The 18,461-nt window shown below is 45.8% G+C and overlaps 1 protein-coding gene across 2 annotated transcripts in view; it reads right to left on the minus strand.

Annotated features, from left to right (window-relative positions):
• Window positions 1-18,461, minus strand: part of LOC124720267 (zinc finger protein 98-like) — a 103,567-nt gene that overhangs the window by 73,157 nt on the left and 11,949 nt on the right. Inside the window, exons 4-5 of one of the 2 annotated variants that reach the window (XM_047245584.1) lie at window positions 15,689-15,781; window positions 13,960-14,052 (exon numbers count right to left, since the gene is read on the minus strand). In XM_047245584.1, coding sequence (XP_047101540.1) covers window positions 13,960-14,052; window positions 15,689-15,781 — 186 coding nt within the window. The remainder of the gene's footprint in view (window positions 1-13,959; window positions 14,053-15,688; window positions 15,782-18,461) is intronic. The other variant, XM_047245585.1, reaches the window with a different exon arrangement.

The following is an 18,461-nucleotide window of genomic DNA, read 5'->3' on the forward strand; positions in this document are numbered from 1 at the left end:
AGTTAAGCCACTGTAGCAAGTAGCAAAAGCAGATGCTAGGAGGTAACAGGGAAGAGGGACAAGCCCCATACTAATGATCTAAGGAGCCATCAAAGAAGGAGGCATGGGAAGGGTGGCCATGCATGGCAGACAAATGGCATGCATACCTGCTGAGGAGAAAGTCACAGCAGTAGGATAGTGGTAGTTCAGTATACAGACTATCAACTGGGCTGGTGTAAAATGCATCTGTGGCCAAATGGATGTCATGATGGTGGATACTGTTGAGATGGCGTAAAAGGGATTGGCGAGCAGATGCATAAACAAAGCACCCATAGTTGTGTTTCGAATGGACAAGGGACCAGTACAAATGCAGGAGGGTGGTTTGATCGGCACCGCAGGAAGTACCATTGAGGACATGGAGGACACTGAGGGACTGTGTACAGCGGGCTGCCAGGTAAGAGACATGGGAGGACCAAGAGTGTTTCCTATCAATCATGAGACCCAGGAATTTCATAGTGTCAACAAACAGAAGGGCAACAGGTCCAAGATGTAGAGATGGTGGGGAAAACCACTTGCACCACCAGAAATTCAAAAACAGACGGTTTCGTGATTAGGAAAGCGAAAGCCACTGTTGATGTTCCAGGAGTAAATACAATCAAGACCTTGCTGAACACGCCACTCAGTGAGACAGGTCCATGGAGAACTGCGATAGATGGTAAAATCATAGACAAAAAGGGAGCCGCAGACACCCAGTGGGAGATAGGCCACGATAGGGGTAATGACGATAGCAAAGAGGATGACGCTCAGGATGGAACCCTGAGGCATACCATTTTCCTCAATGGTATCTGACAAAGCACAACCCACACGCACCTTGAAAACTTGGTCTTGTAAAAATGCTCAAAGAGAACAGGGTAGGCATCCACGGAAGCCCCACGTGTAAAGAGTACGGAGGATAACAGTTCTCCAGCAGGTCTCGTAGGCCTTCTGTAAATCGAAGAACACTGCCACAGTCTGGGATTTCTGCAGAAAACCATTCATGACATGGGTGCACAAAGTAACAAGATGGTCAACTGCAAAATGCTGCACTCTAAATCCACACTGTGCATTTGTGAGTAAATGGTGAGTTTGAGCCCCTACACCAGCCGGGCACAAATCATACATTACATCACTTTCCAAACGCAGCTGGTAAGAGAGATGGGGTGGTAGCTGGAAGAAAGGTTTTTGTCCTTACTGGGCCTAGGTATGGGTACGACTGTGGCTTCACGCTACCATCCAGGAAATGTGCCCTCAGCCCAGATGCGGTTGTATGTGTTAAGCACGAAGTGCTTGCCGCAAGACAGCAGTGCTGCAACATCTGAATGTGGATAGCATCTGGCCTTGGGATGGATGATCTAGCTCCCTCATAGTGAAGGTGGCATTGTAGCACTCACTATTTGGAGAAGAGAAGGGTACCACCCGAAGCACCTCCACTCGTTTCCTATGGATAAAGGCAGGGTGATAGTGGAAAGAGCTTGAAACTTATGCAAAATGGCGGCCCAAGGTGTTGGAGATAGCAACAGGATCCACGATGACATCAGCACCCACTGTCAGGCCGGAAACGGGGAAATCGATCTTGGTTCCAGGGAGCCATCGAAGGTTTGCCCACACAACAGAGGAAGGTGTGGAACTGTTAAAAGAACTAGTGAACGAAATCCAACTAGCTCTTTTGCTATACCAAAGAACTCGACAACACTTCACACGCATGTGTTTATAATGAATGCAGTTTTCCAGCATAGGTCGGTGGTTAAAACACGGAGAGCACATCTCCATGCTTGAATTGCGTCACGGCATGCCTCTGTACACCAGAAGACTGGGACACGATGTGATGAAGATGAAGTGCGAGGAATGGAACATTCTGCAGAATTAAGGATAACGTTTGTGAGGTAGTCCACCTGGTCATCACAACTGAGGAAATCTTGTTCTGCGAAGGTCGCCAGGGAGGAGTTGGTTGGTTGGTTGGTTGGTTGGTTGGTTGGTTGGTTTGGGGGGGAGTAAAGGGACCAGACTGCTATGGTCATCGGTCCCTTTTTCCAAAGACAAAGAACACCCACAGAGAATAAAAACGAGGAACAGAAGAGATCACAGACGACACAGAACAAGAGAAACTGAGACAAGAACAAGACAAAACGAACTAAAACCACACAGTGTGTGACGGTGGTTGGCCGACCATAGAAATAAAAAAGGAAAAGCCAACCACTTAGAAACACATTTAAAAAAAAAAAAAAAAAAAAAAAAAAAAAAAAAAAAAAAAAAACAAATCTGTTGAAAATCGTCGGCCAAAGGCCAGAATCAACACAAAACAATAAAATAAAACAGAAACACTCAGATTAAATGATAAAATCCCCCTGCCCGAATAAAACGTAAAACTAAGTCAGCCATAGTGGAGTCGTCTGTTAAAAGGGCAGGGAGCGTATCAGGCAGCGCAAATGTCTGCCTGACCACAGCTGAAAGGGGGCAGGCCAACAGAATGTGGGCCACTGTCAAAGCTGCCCCACAGCGACACAGAGGAGGGTCCTCCCGGCGCAGTAAATAACTGTGTGTTAGCCGGGAGTGGCCAATGCGGAGCCGACAAAGGACGACGGAGTCCCTGCGGTTGGCTCGCAGGGATGACCGCCACACAGTCGTCGTCTCCTTAATGGCACGGAGTTTATTGGGTGTAATCCGATCGCGCCATTCAGCGTCCCAAAGCGCTAAAACTTTTCGGCGGAGGACTGCCTGCAAATCAGTCTCTGGGAGGCCAACATCCAGAGATGGTTTACACGTGGCCTCTTTCGCCAGGCGGTCAACATGTTCATTGCCCGGGATACCGACATGACCGGGGGTCCACACAAAGACCACAGAGCGGCCGCAACGCGCAAGAGTATGCAGGGACTCATGGATAGCCATCACCAGACGAGAACGGGGAAAACACTGGTCGAGAGCTCGTAAACCGCTCAGGGAATCGCTACAGATCACGAAGGACTCACCTGAGCAGGAGCGGATATACTCTAGGGCTCGAAAGATGGCGACTAGCTCAGCAGTGTAAACGCTGCAGCCAGCCGCCAAGGACCGTTGTTCGGAATGGTCCCCTAGAGTTAGCGCATACCCGACACGACCAGCAACCATCGAACCGTCGGTGTAAACAATTCCAGAGCCCTGATACGTGGCAAGGATGGAATAAAAGCGGCGGCGGAAGGCCTCTGGAGGGACCGAGTCCTTCGAGCCCTGTGCCAAGTCGAGCCGAAGGCAAGGGCGAGGAACACACCACGGGGGTGTACGCAGAGGCGCCTGGAAAGGAGGAGGAACAGGGAAAAACCCAAGCCCGCAGAGAAGCTCCTTGACGCGTACGGCGATCAGACAACCCGACCGGGGCCGACGGTCCGGCAGATGGACGACCGACTGCGGGAACAGGACACGGTAATTTGGATGCCCGGGCAAACTAAAAACATGGGCAGCATAAGCAGCCAGTAATTGTTGGCGTCGTACCCGCAGTGGAGGTACACCTACCTCCACTTGTACGCTGTCCACAGGGCTGGTGCGGAAAGCACCAGTGGCAAGGCGTATCCCGCTGTGGAGAATTGGGTCCAGCACCCGTAACGCAGATGGGGATGCTGAGCCATAAGCCAGGCTCCCATAATCCAGACGGGACTGGATTAACGCCTGGTAGAGCAGCAACAGGGTAGAGCGGTCGGCGCCCCAGCGGGTGTGGCTCAAGCATCTCAGAGCATTTAGATGCCGCCAACACGTCTGTTTAAGCTGCCGGATATGAGGCAGCCAAGTCAACCAGGCATCGAAAACCACCCCCAAAAACCTGTGGGTCTCCACCACAGCAAGGAGTTCGTCGGCAAGATAAAGCCGCGGCTCAGGATGGACTGTTCGGCGCCGGCAGAAATGCATAACGCGGGTCTTGACTGCCGAAAACTGAAACCCATGCGCTACAGCCCAACACTGCGCCTTACGGATAGCGCCCTGTAGCTGACGTTCAACAGCTGCAATGCCAGTAGAGCTGTAGTAAAGGCAGAAGTCGTCAGCATACAGGGAAGCGGAGACAGGATTTCCCACGGCCGCAGCAAGCCCGTTAATGGCTATTAAAAACAGACAGACACTTAAAACAGAGCCCTGTGGCACACCGTTCTCCCGGACGTGGGAGGAACTATACGAGGCCGCGACTTGCACGTGGAAGGTACGACACGACAGATAATTGCGGATAAAAATCGGCAGAGGACCCCGAAGACCCCATCCATGAAGCGTAGAAAGAATGTGATGACGCCATGTCGTATCGTACGCCTTCCGCATGTCGAAAAAGACAGCGACCAGGTGCTGAAGGCGGGCAAAAGCAGTACGGATGGCTGACTCCAGGCTCACCAGATTGTCGGCGGCTGAGCGGCCTCTACGGAACCCACCCTGAGACGGAGCCAGAAGGCCCCGAGACTCCAGCACCCAATGCAAGCGCCGGCTCACCATCCGTTCAAGCAACTTGCAAAGAACGTTGGTGAGGCTAATGGGATGGTAGCTGTCCACCTCCAGAGGGGTCTTTCCAGGTTTCAAAACGGGGATGACAATGCCTTCCCGCCATTGCGACGGAAACTCCCCCTCGACCCAAAGACGGTTGTAAAGATCGAGAAGGCGCCGCTGGCAGTCCACTGAAAGGTGTTTCAGCATCTGACAGTGGATGCCATCTGGCCCAGGAGCGGTATCAGGGCAAGCAGCTAGGGCACTGCGAAATTCCCACTCACTGAATGGAGCATTGTAAGATTCCGGGTGGTTGGTGCGAAACGAAAGGCTCCGACGTTCCAGCCGCTCTTTAATGGAGCAGAAGGCCTGGGGGTAATTCGCAGAAGCGGAACTCATAGCAAAATGCTCTGCTAAGCGATTTGCAATGACGTCGGAGTCAGTACACACGGCTCCATTCAGTGAGAGCGCAGGGACGCTGGCAGGGGTCCGATAGCCGTAGATGCGTCGAATCTTGGCCCAGACCTGCGAGGGAGTGACATGGAGGCCAATGGTGGACACATACCACTCCCAGCACTCCCTCTTGCCTTGGCGGATAAGGAGGCGGGCCCGCGCACGCAGCCGTTTGAAGGCAATAAGGTGCGCTAAGGAGGGATGTCGCTTGTGACGCTGGAGCACCCGCCGGCGATCTTTAATCGCTTCAGCGATCTCAGGCGACCACCAAGGCACAGCCTTCCGTCGAGGAGACCCAGAAGAATGGGGAATGGCAGATTCGGCGGCAGTAACGATGCCGGTGGTGACCGATTGAACCACCGCATCAATGTCATCAGTAGAGAGAGGCTCAAAAGCGGCAGTGGAGGAGAACAAATCCCAGTCAGCCTTATTCATAGCCCATCTGCTAGGGCGCCCAGAAGAGTGACGCTGTGGTAGTGACAAAAAGAGCGGAAAGTGGTCACTACCACACAGGTCGTCATGCACACTCCATTGGACAGATGGTAAGAGGCTATGGCTACAGATGGAAAGGTCAATGGCAGAGTAGGTGCCATGCGCCTCACTGAAGTGTGTGAAGGCACCATCATTTAACAGCGAGAGATCGAGCTGCGACAATAAATGCTCAACGATGGCGCCCCGACCTGTGGCCACTGACCCACCCCACAGAGGGTTATGGGCGTTGAAGTCGCCCAATAGCAAGAAAGGTGGCGGCAATTGGGCGACCAGTGCAGCCAGGACAGGCAGCGAGACATCACCATCCGGTGGAATGTAAAGACTGCAGACGGTAACAGCCTGTGGCATCCACACGCGTACAGCGACAGCCTCTAAAGGCGTCTGGAGAGGGACAGACTCGCTGTGCAGAGTGTGAAGGACATATATGCAGACGCCACCAGACACCCTTTCATAGGCTGCTCGGTTCTTATAATAACCCCGATAGCCACGGAGGGCGGGGGTTCGCATCGCTGGAAACCAAGTTTCCTGGAGAGCAATGCAGAAGAAAGGGCGAAGGCTGATAAGTTGGCGGAGCTCAGCTAAATGGTGGAAGAAACCGCTGCAGTTCCACTGGAGGATGGTAGTGTCCATGGCGGACAAAGGCGTGACGGGACTGGGAAGGCAGATTACGCCGCTGGGTCACCTGCTGCCTCCGATTGAGCACCCGTGCTAGCGCTATCCATGGCGGCTGAGGAACCGGCGAGATCGAGGTCCTCAGCGGACGCCAGGATCTCCACCTCGTCCTCAGACGCAGATCTGGAAGGTGGCGGTGGGGTGGCTGCCACCGCGAGTTCCTTGGGCTTAGAGCTCTTCTTCTTTGATTTCTCACGCTGCTCCTTGGGTTTAACTGGCTGGGAGGGCTTCACCGATTCAGTCTCCGGGACTGAGGAGGATCGTGAAGCCCGTCGACCAGCTGATTGCGGGCACTTACGCCACTGTCGGTCGTCAGCCTTCCCACTGGTGGAAACCTGGGAAGGGAGGGACCCGAGGGACCCCTTGCGAGCGTGAGAAGCCGAAGAAGTTGGACACTTCTCCGGCTTAGAAGCAGGGACGGACGTCCCTGATGGGGGGGATGGTGTTGCCCCTGAGGTAGGTGGCGCAGGAGCAACCCGGTGGGTAGAGCCCCCCACTGGCAAGGGGGCAGGAGGAGTCTTACTGCTTATCGAGCTGGCTGGAAGTCTCGAAACTGATGGGGCTAGCACAGGTGTTGTAGCAGCTGCATAAGAAGATGTCATTCTCACAGGATGGAGTCTGTCATATTTCCTCTTGGCCTCAGAATAAGTCAGCCGGTCCAGGGTCTTATATTCCATGATTTTGCGCTCTTTCTGAAAGACTTTGCAGTCTGGCGAGCAAGGTGAATGGTGCTCCCCACAGTTGACGCAGATGGGAGGCGGGGCACATGGAGTATCGGGATGAGATGGGCGTCCGCAATCTCGACATGTGAGGCTGGAAGTGCAGCGGGAAGACATATGGCCGAACTTCCAGCACTTGAAGCACCGCATCGGGGGAGGGATATAGGGTTTGATGTCACATCGGTAGACCATCACCTTGACCTTTTCCGGTAACGTATCACCCTCGAAGGCCAAGATGAAGGCACCGGTAGCAACCTGATTGTCCCTCGGACCCCGATGAACGCGCCGGACGAAATGAACACCTCTACGTTCTAAGTTGGCGCGCAGCTCGTCATCAGACTGCAAAAGGAGGTCCCTATGGAAAATAACACCCTGGACCATATTTAAACTCTTATGTGGTGTAATAGTAACGTTAACATCCCCCAACTTGTCACAAGCAAGCAACCTGCGTGACTGGGCGGAGGATGCCGTTTGTATCAGTACTGACCCAGAGCGCATTTTAGACAAGCCCTCCACCTCCCCAAACTTGTCCTCTAAATGCTCGACGAAGAACTGAGGCTTTGTGGAGAGGAAAGACTCCCCATCAGCTCTCGTACAAACTAAGAATCGGGGCGAATAACTGTTACCTCCATCCTGAGACTTACGCTCTTCCCACGGCGTGGCCAGGGAGGGGAACGTTTTCGGATCGTACTTCTGAGCATTAAATTGAGCCCGAGAACGCTTAGAGACTGCTGGCGGCTGGCCGCCAGCGAGAGATGATGTACCACGCTTCATTGCGGGTCATCCGCCCTGATGCCACCTACTCCGACCAAGGGCCCTCCCCACGGGCGCCACCCAGCCACAGCAAAGGCCACCTGGCAGGATGGCCGTTGCCGGGAGTCCTGATACCCCAGGAGGATAGGCATCTACTCCTTGGCATACGTGGGGAGTTAACGGCGCAGGCATCAGTAGAGCGATCCCTGTGTTGTCAGGGGGCTACAACCAAGAGGGTACATGGCGGCCCCACCACAACAGGCTGGCTACCGTGCTGGATCTTAGGTGCAAAAATGTCCAAGGTCGTCGTCGCAGTGAAAAGAAACACTGCAGAGGGCAGCGTGGTAATCGCACCCAGGGACGTATCCTCGCCCAAGAGATCGAAAACGAGCGGAACACCATTGCAACGACGAGAAATCCAGCTAAAGGTCTAATTGCACGACGGATACAGTGCACCATGTAAGGCGCCCTTCCCCAATTGGCTCGCTCTTCGGATAAATTTAGAAAGATGGAGGTCAAACCCGAGAGGGGACCATCACATAAGGCCGAAACATGTGAGACTCCTTTTAGTCGCCTCTTACGACATGCAGGAATACCGCGGGCCTATTCTAACCCACGAACCTGCAGGGGGCGCCAGGGAGGAGTAAAGCAGCCAGTCAGCCTTAGTAAGCCGCCATTTAGGTATGCACGTGGATGGGGTAGGAGTCAGCAGACGGAGAGCACATGGGAAGTGGTCTCTCAAGTAGGCGTCAGAAAGAATGGACCACTCAAGATGAGGGGCACTCTAGGCAGTGCACAAGGATAGTTCCAAATGGGAATAGGGGTACAAGGAGTCAGAAAGGAAAGTGGGTGCACCAGTGTTAAGGCAGAAGAGGTAGAATTGGTTAGGAATGTCAGCCAAGAGGGCTCCTCTCTGGCAGACCTTGGGAGAACCCCAGAGGGGATGATATGCATTAAAGTCACCAGAAAGCAAAAGGGGTTGCTGTGATGCTAGAAGCAGACATAAATCCACTGTGGGACCGCAGGCCATGAATGTTCCATAGGAGGGCAGTCATGAGGAGGAAGAGAATGACTGCGGAGGGACAGCCGGTTGAGAGTCGCTACTAAAGGGCTCAGAAGCAGGAGGACCCTGCTCCAAGGGGTGTACACAAGCATTGGAGTGCTTGGGCGGTTGGTTGGTGGGGTCCAATGCCAAAAAACAAATGGTGGTGTGCACCGGCGAGACAAAGGCCAGCCGGGCTAAGCGACCACGTCAATCAGGATCTTCGAGTTGGTGAAGGGGCAGACCGTTTGTCTTTAGCGGACTTCTTTGAGCCCTTCTGCTTAAAGGAAGACTTGGGTGTTAGTTGGCTGGAGGGATTGACGAAGTCTTCCCGCGAGTACTCCTTCTGGCCTTCCTGCCTGCCAGTTGTGTAGTGGGTAGCTTCACCTCATGAGGCAAGAGTCTGATAGTTTGTTGCACAGCAGGACTGGGGTCAGTGATGCTGGGCAACTTCACAACCTCAGAGCCAAATTTGAGGTTGCATATCTGTGTAACCATGTCCTTCATGGAGGGAGGGGTAACAAGAACTGAACTATAAGTGCCTGACAGGTGAACACAGAGCTTGTGGCTAGCCAGCAAGCTACTGGGTAAGGCACTTTTTCCTTTACCTGAATCTCTTGAACAGCCTGCTCGTCGAGATACACAGAACAATCCTGGGAGGAGGCGGCATGGCCACCATTGCAGTTGATACAGCAGGGAGGAAGAGGTAGACATTCGCTCTTGTGTGCATCCCTGCCACAGGTTACACATATGGCTGGGTGTTGAAAAGATGTTCTAGTGTGATTGAACCAATGACACTGATAACAGCGCATCGGATTCAGAATGTATGGCTGGACTGTGATGATTTCAGCTGGCTTTAATCTTGGATGGCAGCACCACTCTATAATAGGTGAGGAAAAGAGTGCGGGTGGGCTCCAAAGAAGAATCGACCTTTTTCATGACATGATGAACGACAATGACGCCCTGATCAGAGAGGTAAGATTGTATTTCAGCCTTGGTCAGACCGTCAAGAAGCCCAGTGTAAACTACACCACAGGAGGAAATCAAAGTTCTATGTGCCGTGACACAAACAGGGTAGCCGTGGTGAAGTAAGGCAGCAAGAACTTGTTGTGCTTGAGCATCAGAAGCCGTCTCCAAAAGCAAAGTGCCATTCCGTAAATGAGAGCAGGATCAACACCTTCTTAAATAATAAACAGATTAACTGTGGTGAAGGACTGACTATCTTCAGTATGTGATACAACAAGGAACCGCTGTGCAGTGGGAAGGGTCTTCAAATCAGAACCCTAATAACGTTTTCGTTTTGTTGACATCGATGAAGAGGATGAGTGACTCATCACGAGGAAATCCCCCATGATTGCAGCATCTCCAATGGCGCGCTCCTACTGGGGGGCTGCTACACAAGGGGGCGCACCCGCCTTAGGTGATTGTTCACACCTCAGGTCACACCTCCCGAACACATGACAGAGGGACCAACGGGCAATCTGAGAAGGTTACAGCTCAGTCAGTCACTCCTCCCTGGGCCTGGCTTGTATCAGGGGGTACGTGTGAACCCTACCTGTCAACCCGGGCCTGGGAATTACGTGTTACCCAGTCACCTTTTACTTGTTAGACATGTGGTCTAGCCTTCAGGAGTGCACAGGGAAGAAGAAGAAGAAGAAGAAGAAGAAGAAGAAGAAAAGAGAGAATCCTCAAACACCAAAGCAGAGGAACGGGAGGTGAAAGGTAACAAAGAAAGGAAACAAAGAAAGGAAAAAGGAGCCACAAAGAAAGTTGAGACTGTTTGCAGGTCAGCAACAGAATGCAGAACATTCCCTATAATACCCCAGACATGTTCCCCAAGGGAGAGGAAAAAGAATAGCAAGAGGATAGACATGTAGTACAGAAGGTAAAAAGAGCTGCCAAAGGCTGGGGCTCCGTGGTAGCCAAGTATGAACCTGCCAAAGAGTGGCTAGGCCCCGGGAGGGGGGAACAGTTTGAGAGCCCCCACCAACAATTTTGTTTATTGAAGATAAAGTTACTGTAATTGCCCTTATCCATAAAAGTAGAAACAATATTACTTCTTAATGAGTGAAAAATCCTATTGCAAGTGACTTAATTATATTTGTACTATTTGGAAAGTAAATGTTGAAATAGGACTAAGTCCACGTCCATTTCTGGTTTAATTTTGACTTTCATAACTTTTGGTGATCACATAATTCGTACATAATGAAGTAATTACTATTGAGAAGAAATAAGCTGTTAACTGTTTCTATGAGAACTTGCATATACTATTTATAACTGCTAGCATCACTGTACCACTTGTCTGATTATAGTAGAGTTCATTGCACTTCATTGGGTAAGAAGTAATAGTAGCTTTCTTTTATCACAACTCTATACAGATTATATAAAAGTAATGTACAACATTAGTATGCCTAATTAGGCTGGTGACCATTTTTATTTCATTTAAGTAAACTTGGTTTCTTAAAAAATTTTCCAAATTTCAATCTTTAGCTTTCTGGTTTCTTCTGTAGCACTGAATTCAGGTTTGATAAGACAAACCCATTAGGTAATTTAAGGTCAGTTTTACTTAAATCCTCCCACAGGGTAACATGTCCTGCATCATAATAACATATTTGGTAATACAGATTGTATGTTAATATAATACGTGATGCAGTATAGTGTTGTACGTTTTCAGATGTTCTGCTGTGAAATGTTCATCTGAATTTGATAATAATAATAATGGACAATGTGCCATACCACTCTGCTGTGGTGGATCACGCTCTAACAACGAGGAGGCAAAAATTGAATATTTTGCTCTATGTACAAAGAAACATTCTATCAGATAAAGTTGAACTTGGCATGAATAAATCATAGTTAATGGATCTTGTACTGTAGAAGCCAAAACCTCCACAATACAAAGTCAACAAACCAGTTAACACTAAAGAGCATAATGCAATCAAGGCTTCTTCCATATCATGCTCATTTGAATCCAGCTGAGCATATATGGGCCCAGGTGAGAGGTACTGTGGCAGGAGACACCAAGAAGCTTGGGCTCATTGAGGTTGAAATGCAGAAAAAAAGAGCCACTGCAAACTTTACCCCACAGGAATGATACTGAGTTGCCAGCCATTCAAAGAAGGTAATTGAAGAGACATGGATTTATGAAGGACCAGATGGAACAGAGAGTCAGTTCAGTCAGCTCCAGTGCCAGTTTCAGTTCTGAGGGAGAAAGCGATGATTCTTCCTTTGGCATCACTTAACTTACACTGTAAATGTGAGTACGTATGAAAAATTCATTGATGTAACTGCTTCATTTAGTATTGTATTTCTTTACGGCCAAAGAATGTTTGCTTGGCAGCTGACTATAGGTCATAACCTAAGATGGGCATTGTGTTGTTGCTACCCCTTGGAATCTATGCTTCCCTGCACTCTTTCTTCCCCAAATTTCCAAAAGTTGCAACTTCTTTTAAACACAATATAGTAGTTTACTGCCTCTGTATTTCTGTTTTGCACAGTTCATCTGATTATAGCTTAAACCTGTTAATGATACCATGTGTGTGACATGAGGCTAAACTATATAATTCAAAATTTATATGACAATCACTATTTCCCAGTTCACTGTGACTAGTCTGTGTACATATTACCACATTTAATAATTTTCCCTCCGTGGAAATCTTTTACCACAAACTCACAAATACAGAGACTCACTGATAAGGTAAGAGCCCAATGAATTTGCTTACAACACATTAATCGAAGATACTGAAATGCATAGTCTTCTTCAAACAATGTGAAACTTCTGATAGGAATATCAAAACTCTAGAAAAAGATAGATTGATACTAATGTAAAGATAACATTTTAAGTTGCCAACAGGCAAAATTAAAAGAGATTTACATTTAAGCTTTTGGCCTCAGCCTTTATCAGAAAAAGAACTACTTTCCAATACATATAAAATTGAATTAAAAGTCAAATAGTACATTGCTCTAACACAACAGTTTAAGGCTCAAAGTTTTAGAGAAGTTCGATATACTGTGCATAAATAAAGTTTTGTATGCTAGTTACAAAATACAATAAGGACCACTGATTTGAGGATATCAAGAAGAAGCTAATTAATAAAGATTATAGTCAATAATGTGGTGCAGTTTAGTTGTAATCACTGTCATAGACACAGTACAGATATCTGACAGCCTCACAGGCATGGAATATGCCAGACTGGTGTCTACCACTGATGGTTTAGCTGAAATTATCTTCCGAGCACCCTGAACATTACAAAAATTCCAAATTGTTTCTTGGATTGAGCGCTTTTTTGACAACAATTATTTTGCTTGATGTTCAGATTCACAACTTTAGAGGCATCATATTATTGTCTTCAATTAGTGAATCTCACTAAAGTGTCTAAGGCTTCCATAGTGTCAATCCCAGAGATGTTAGCTGCAGACATTTTGCCATAATCACTGTTAACTTCTGGTGCCTCCTGTGACTTCAAAACACTTTTATAATATCACATCATCCACTCTCCTTCGGTAACTGAATTTCTACCTATGTCAATCCATTCTAATTTCACCTGAAAAAGCACTCAATTCATTGGTAGACACAGAATATATCATTTGTACAACTTCAGAGCGATCAGCTGTAAACTACTCGTCATTTAAATTGCTTTCCATCTCTGTTTCTTCAATCATTTTAGACCATAGTTCACTCATAATACTGTTTTGGTTCTCACTTTTTTGCAGTCTGCTTATGATGACCAGTTTTTTTGTGGCTTGTCAACATCACGTTTCTGTTTTGCGGCTTTAGATGCACTTTTGCTCTGTTTGGAAATTTTTCACTGTACATACAAACATTTTACTGTGATGTAGTCTAACTGACAGTCATACAAGTAGCTGAATATTAACACAGCACAATGACTTCATTAAATAATTAAAATACCACAGCACTGATGCAAACATAAGTACTGTAAACTTAGGTTTAGTGAATGAAGAATCACTGATACTGACAAAGCCAGTAATGCAACTCACTTATCTTGGCAAGACTATAATCACACAGTTAGGCAAACAATTGTTGCTGAAAAGGTGTCACACCATGGCAAAATACCTTACGCATGTTGGACTATTGGGTCCGCTGGATTATAGAGTGCTGAATTATCATGATCTTACTGTAACTGATATCAACCTGCGACAGTGAAAATATGATTACATATATTGTTACAGCTCTGCTGAAATTCTACTCATAACAGTCAGCAAATAACTGACAATAACTGAAGTGGAATAATACGTACTGCAAAACTTCTAAGGGGTATAAACGATGCTAATTTCACTGTAATGCATTCTTTGTATTCCACAGTTACCAAATGACATATTTTTATTTCATATGCAATCCATCTGTAAAATGTGAATACTTACAAAAGTCTCAATTTCTTCTGCTCCTAAATTTAGTACTGAATCCTCCTTAATATGATCAGTGGACCCCGAGGCTATAAATGGGTCTTCCAGATACTGACAAAAGAAAACAAAACCTCTCATTATGTATATACAACATAGCTCTCAATATTTCATTATGAAGATCTTCATACTTTTCAGTGACTGATCTCTTATTCAAAGAGTAATTTAATAAAGCTAATTTTCTGATCAGATATTTTAGTATCATACGCTGTTGAGCAAACTCATCAAACCGTCTGTTTTGTAGTGTGTTGATCCATATCTGCAACACACTACAGCAGCATTTCTGGATAGCAGAGATTTGACAATTTCTTGGTAGGTTTCGGCAGGTATATGGCACTAGATGTGCTAGAATTTAGCTCATGCAAATCCCTTGAATTACTGGCTGTTGGTTTGTGGGTTCAGATTGGCATGTGTTCCACAGATGCACATCAGTTGGATTTGATGGGCAAGTCATGAATGTGCATTCACTGTAATACTCTTCAAATCACTGCGGCATGATTCTGGCCTGGTGAAATCGACAATTATCCAGCTGGAAATATGTGATTACCATTAGGAAAAACAAAGCATCAAGGGAACCATGCTCACACAATTCACAGTAATCATAATGTATTTGGTTACTACTAGAGGTTCAATGGTACCCAAGGCAAATGTTTCCTTTAGTATAATCATACCCCAACAGCCCTGCGTACACAGCACTGTGCATTCACTCTCATGGTGAGCAGTAGCTATAATGTTTGCCTTATCCGTGTATATCCAAATGATGCTGTGCTGTACTGGTCAAAGGTTAGGAGGAGTTAGATTAGGAAACGATATACTTAAAGTAGTAGATGAGTTTTGCTATTTTGGTAGCAAAATAACTGACTGTGGCAAGAAAAGCGTTGCTGAAGAAGTACTACATAAAATAGTAGATGAGTTTTGCTATTTTTGTAGCAAAATAACTGAGAATGGCAAGAAAAGCGTTTCTCAAGAAGAAATATTTGTTAACATTGAACACACACTCAAGTGTTAGAAAGTCTTTTCTGAAGGTATTTATCTGGAGTGTAGCCATGTATGGAAGTGAAAGAGGGATGATAAACTGTTTAGACAAGAAGAGAATATGAGCTTTTGAAATGTGGTACAACAGAAGAATGAAGATCAGATTAGTAGATCACAGAACTAATGAAGATGTACTGACTCATATTGGGGAGAAAATAAATTTAAGGTACAACTTGACTAAAAAAGGGATTGGTTGATAGGATGCATTCTGAGACATCAAGGGATTACCAATTTAGTACTGGAAGGAAGTGTAGGCAGGGGATGGAGGGGAGGAGGTGGGCTAAAAATTGTAAAGGGAGACCCAGAGATAAATACAGTAAAAAGGATTCAGGATTCAGATGGATGTAGGTTGCATCAGTTGTTCTATAATGAACAGGGTTACACAGGATAGAGTAGCTTGGAGAGCTGGGTTCAAAGCAGTCTTTTGACATACCACCACCACCACCACCACCACCACCACCACCACCACCACGGATAACATGTAACACACAAGGGTAATGAGAGTCATGGTAACTCTACAAAAATACTAAAAATTACTGATATTGTAGGATAGAATGGCTCTCCATCTATGATTTTTTAACTATATGCAGCCATTACATTCCATGATTGTCTTTCTGTACCTCAAGCATAAAACAACACTGACTTGAAAACTTACACTATGTTCAGAGAGACTCGCATTCAATTTCAGTCCTGGATCTTCCTTTGTGTTGTAAAATGGAGCCTCAATTTTTAATGGATCTTGAAGTAACTGGAAAAGGAGAATTATTACCCATTTAAAGCTTGCACATAAAACTCTGTAACAACTGTATGACTATTAAGAGAGATGGACAGGTTTGTCTTCAACCACACCTCACATAGAAAATTACATTGCTAAAAAAGCAGTAATCATCCAAATAGAATAAATTTTCATTCTGCAGCAGAGTGTGCATTGATTTTAAACTCCCTGGCAGATTAACACTGTGTGCAGGACTCTTACTCAAAAGTAAGACCTTTCCCTTTCACAGGCAGGTGCACTATCAGTAGAGCACTTGCCTGTCGAAGGCAGGCAAAGGTTCTAGGTTTCTTAACTTGCATGCATTACACTTCATGATTTGGATTGCTCCCTGGACTGTTTATATATGCTTACGACAACTTTTGCTATGGTCTAGACTTTGGCTCCTGTTAGCAGTTTACTTTGTCAAGAAGACGAAAACATGCTCTTTAATTTCAGTGAACAGCTGAAAGTAGCCAACAGTGCGGAATGAAACATTTAGTTTCAAATAAATTGTCTGCCTCTGTGGAAAGCATCAATAAAAGCCAAAATTTCTTTAGCAAACCTACAAAAACAGCTTCACTGTTCTGCAAGGTGATTAATGTTCGACTGCCAAAATGCCGAAATAAAATAAAATGAGAAAACTAAAATCAATATGATATTTTAGACTTCCATAATTATGTGAATGCATTGCAATTCATTTCATAGCTCCTGGCCAAAGAAATTCATTTTTTTTCCATTTAATGTGAGAGCTGTAAATGAAGAAGAAACAGCAAAATCACCCTGGCAGCTTCGGTGTGCCAGAAAAACTTTTCAAGTAGCTAGAAGCAGGAAAAGGTACTGCTCCTACATGAATAAACTGAGCATGTGCATGAGCCCACTCGCAACCACTCACTCGAACCTAACAGTCACACTGATTGGAAGCTGTTTGTTATTATGTTGCATAGTCTTCATCCCGAAGCTTTTGACGCATTTTGCTGTTGGCAGACACTTGTGTGTACACTGTGTTTGTGTTGTTGTTGTTGTTGTTGTTGTTGTTGTAAATGGCACATTTCCTTTGCAATGTTTTATTTTGGTTTTATCCTCTTGTTTATGTTTTATTGCTACAGTATTATTCTGCTGCAGCAGGATGCTGTAAAATCCTTTGTTAGAGCATCAGTTCTTACCAGTCTCAATTACAAAAATTTAACTGAGAACTAAAACAATGAAATATTTCCATAGTCCTAAAAAATTCCTAGGTTCCCCCAGATGAAAAAATTCCAGGATTTCCCAGTTTTCCCAGAGTGTATACATCCTGTATAATATAACTGGCAGAATTTCAAGCCTTGCATGGAACACTTACTGTGTGAAAATGTTCTGATCACATCACAAGTGCCATGCAGTTTGAGTCTGATGGTGTAGCTGTCAGCTTATGGGCTTCAGACCTGCCAGTTCTCTGTCAGGGTTGGTTCCTTAGCCATTACCAAGGTGAGAACAAAAGTAAAGTATGATTTTTATAGGATGGGACCTCTTTAAATCTAAAAACAGTGCTGAGCAATACAGCAGTACAACAGGTCAGCTATTTTAACTATCTGAAATGTGATATCACATACTAACATGACAAAGATACAGGTAAGAAAGTAACAAAATTTGGAAACTACATGTAAAAGCAAACAGGTACTTTAGAAAAAAGATAGAGAAAATAACACGAAGGAAGTTTTAGAAAATGATGACCATCTCCACATTACCCTGTGGAGGCGAATCATTAGTCATTTACAAATGACAAGGCAGTAAGATCCAGGCAGTGCAATGGGATTCTTTACACCCACAAATGGCTGTATGAGAGAAGACATTATGACAGAATTTAAAATGTTTAACACGCAAAACAAAATTGATGACAAAGAGGAAAACTGAATCAATATCTTGACACAATGAACAGTGGCAGACAATATTACAACATCAGAGATTATAGCCCAGTAGGTTGACGAAGCTGGGGAAGGCCAAGGAAGAGTGAAGGCCTAATACTCAATGCACAAAAGAAGAAGTTGTTTATAGTGCATTTAAAATTAGTTGTGACTTTTGATAATTCAGTATGGAGTGAGTGGAGGGGCGCATAGTTGCTAGCATGGATGATATCAGCAGGCAAAGGTAATGTCAGGCCTGCTTAGCACATAACCTGTCAGCTGCACGTCTGATTGATCTGTAATCTTTCTCACACATCTTATAGCTTCATTCGTCAACCTTCTGATTAATTCCCTATCATTTCAAGAAAGGTCATAGTTATTGTGATATTTCAGTATAAGCTAAATTACTGCAAGAAATTCTTAAAGTTTGCAAACAAACATAGGGGTACTATGAATTTGCATTTGATTTGTGTTAGGTCATATTATGCTGCATATGAAATTTAGATAACATATTGAATTATTCTTTAAACCTCTGAGAAATTGCTATTTATCTCCAATGTCAAGTAAATGGAATGTTAGTAAAGGTCTCCATCACCAACGCACATGCCAGTAAAAAAGCCAGAATGAAATATTCATAAATCCCTCATATCTCATAAATGGTCTCCCCCTCAGGAGACACCACCTTAATGAAACACCATCCATGTGGGTGAGGGGGTTTGTGTGATCCAATGAAGTGGAGGGCTATACCAGCAGTAGTGTAACTACAAGCAGGGCCTCCCAAGCTGGACAGATCT

This window comes from Schistocerca piceifrons, chromosome 11 (genome assembly GCF_021461385.2).
Source record: "Schistocerca piceifrons isolate TAMUIC-IGC-003096 chromosome 11, iqSchPice1.1, whole genome shotgun sequence".
Taxonomy (NCBI): Eukaryota; Metazoa; Arthropoda; class Insecta; order Orthoptera; family Acrididae; genus Schistocerca; species Schistocerca piceifrons.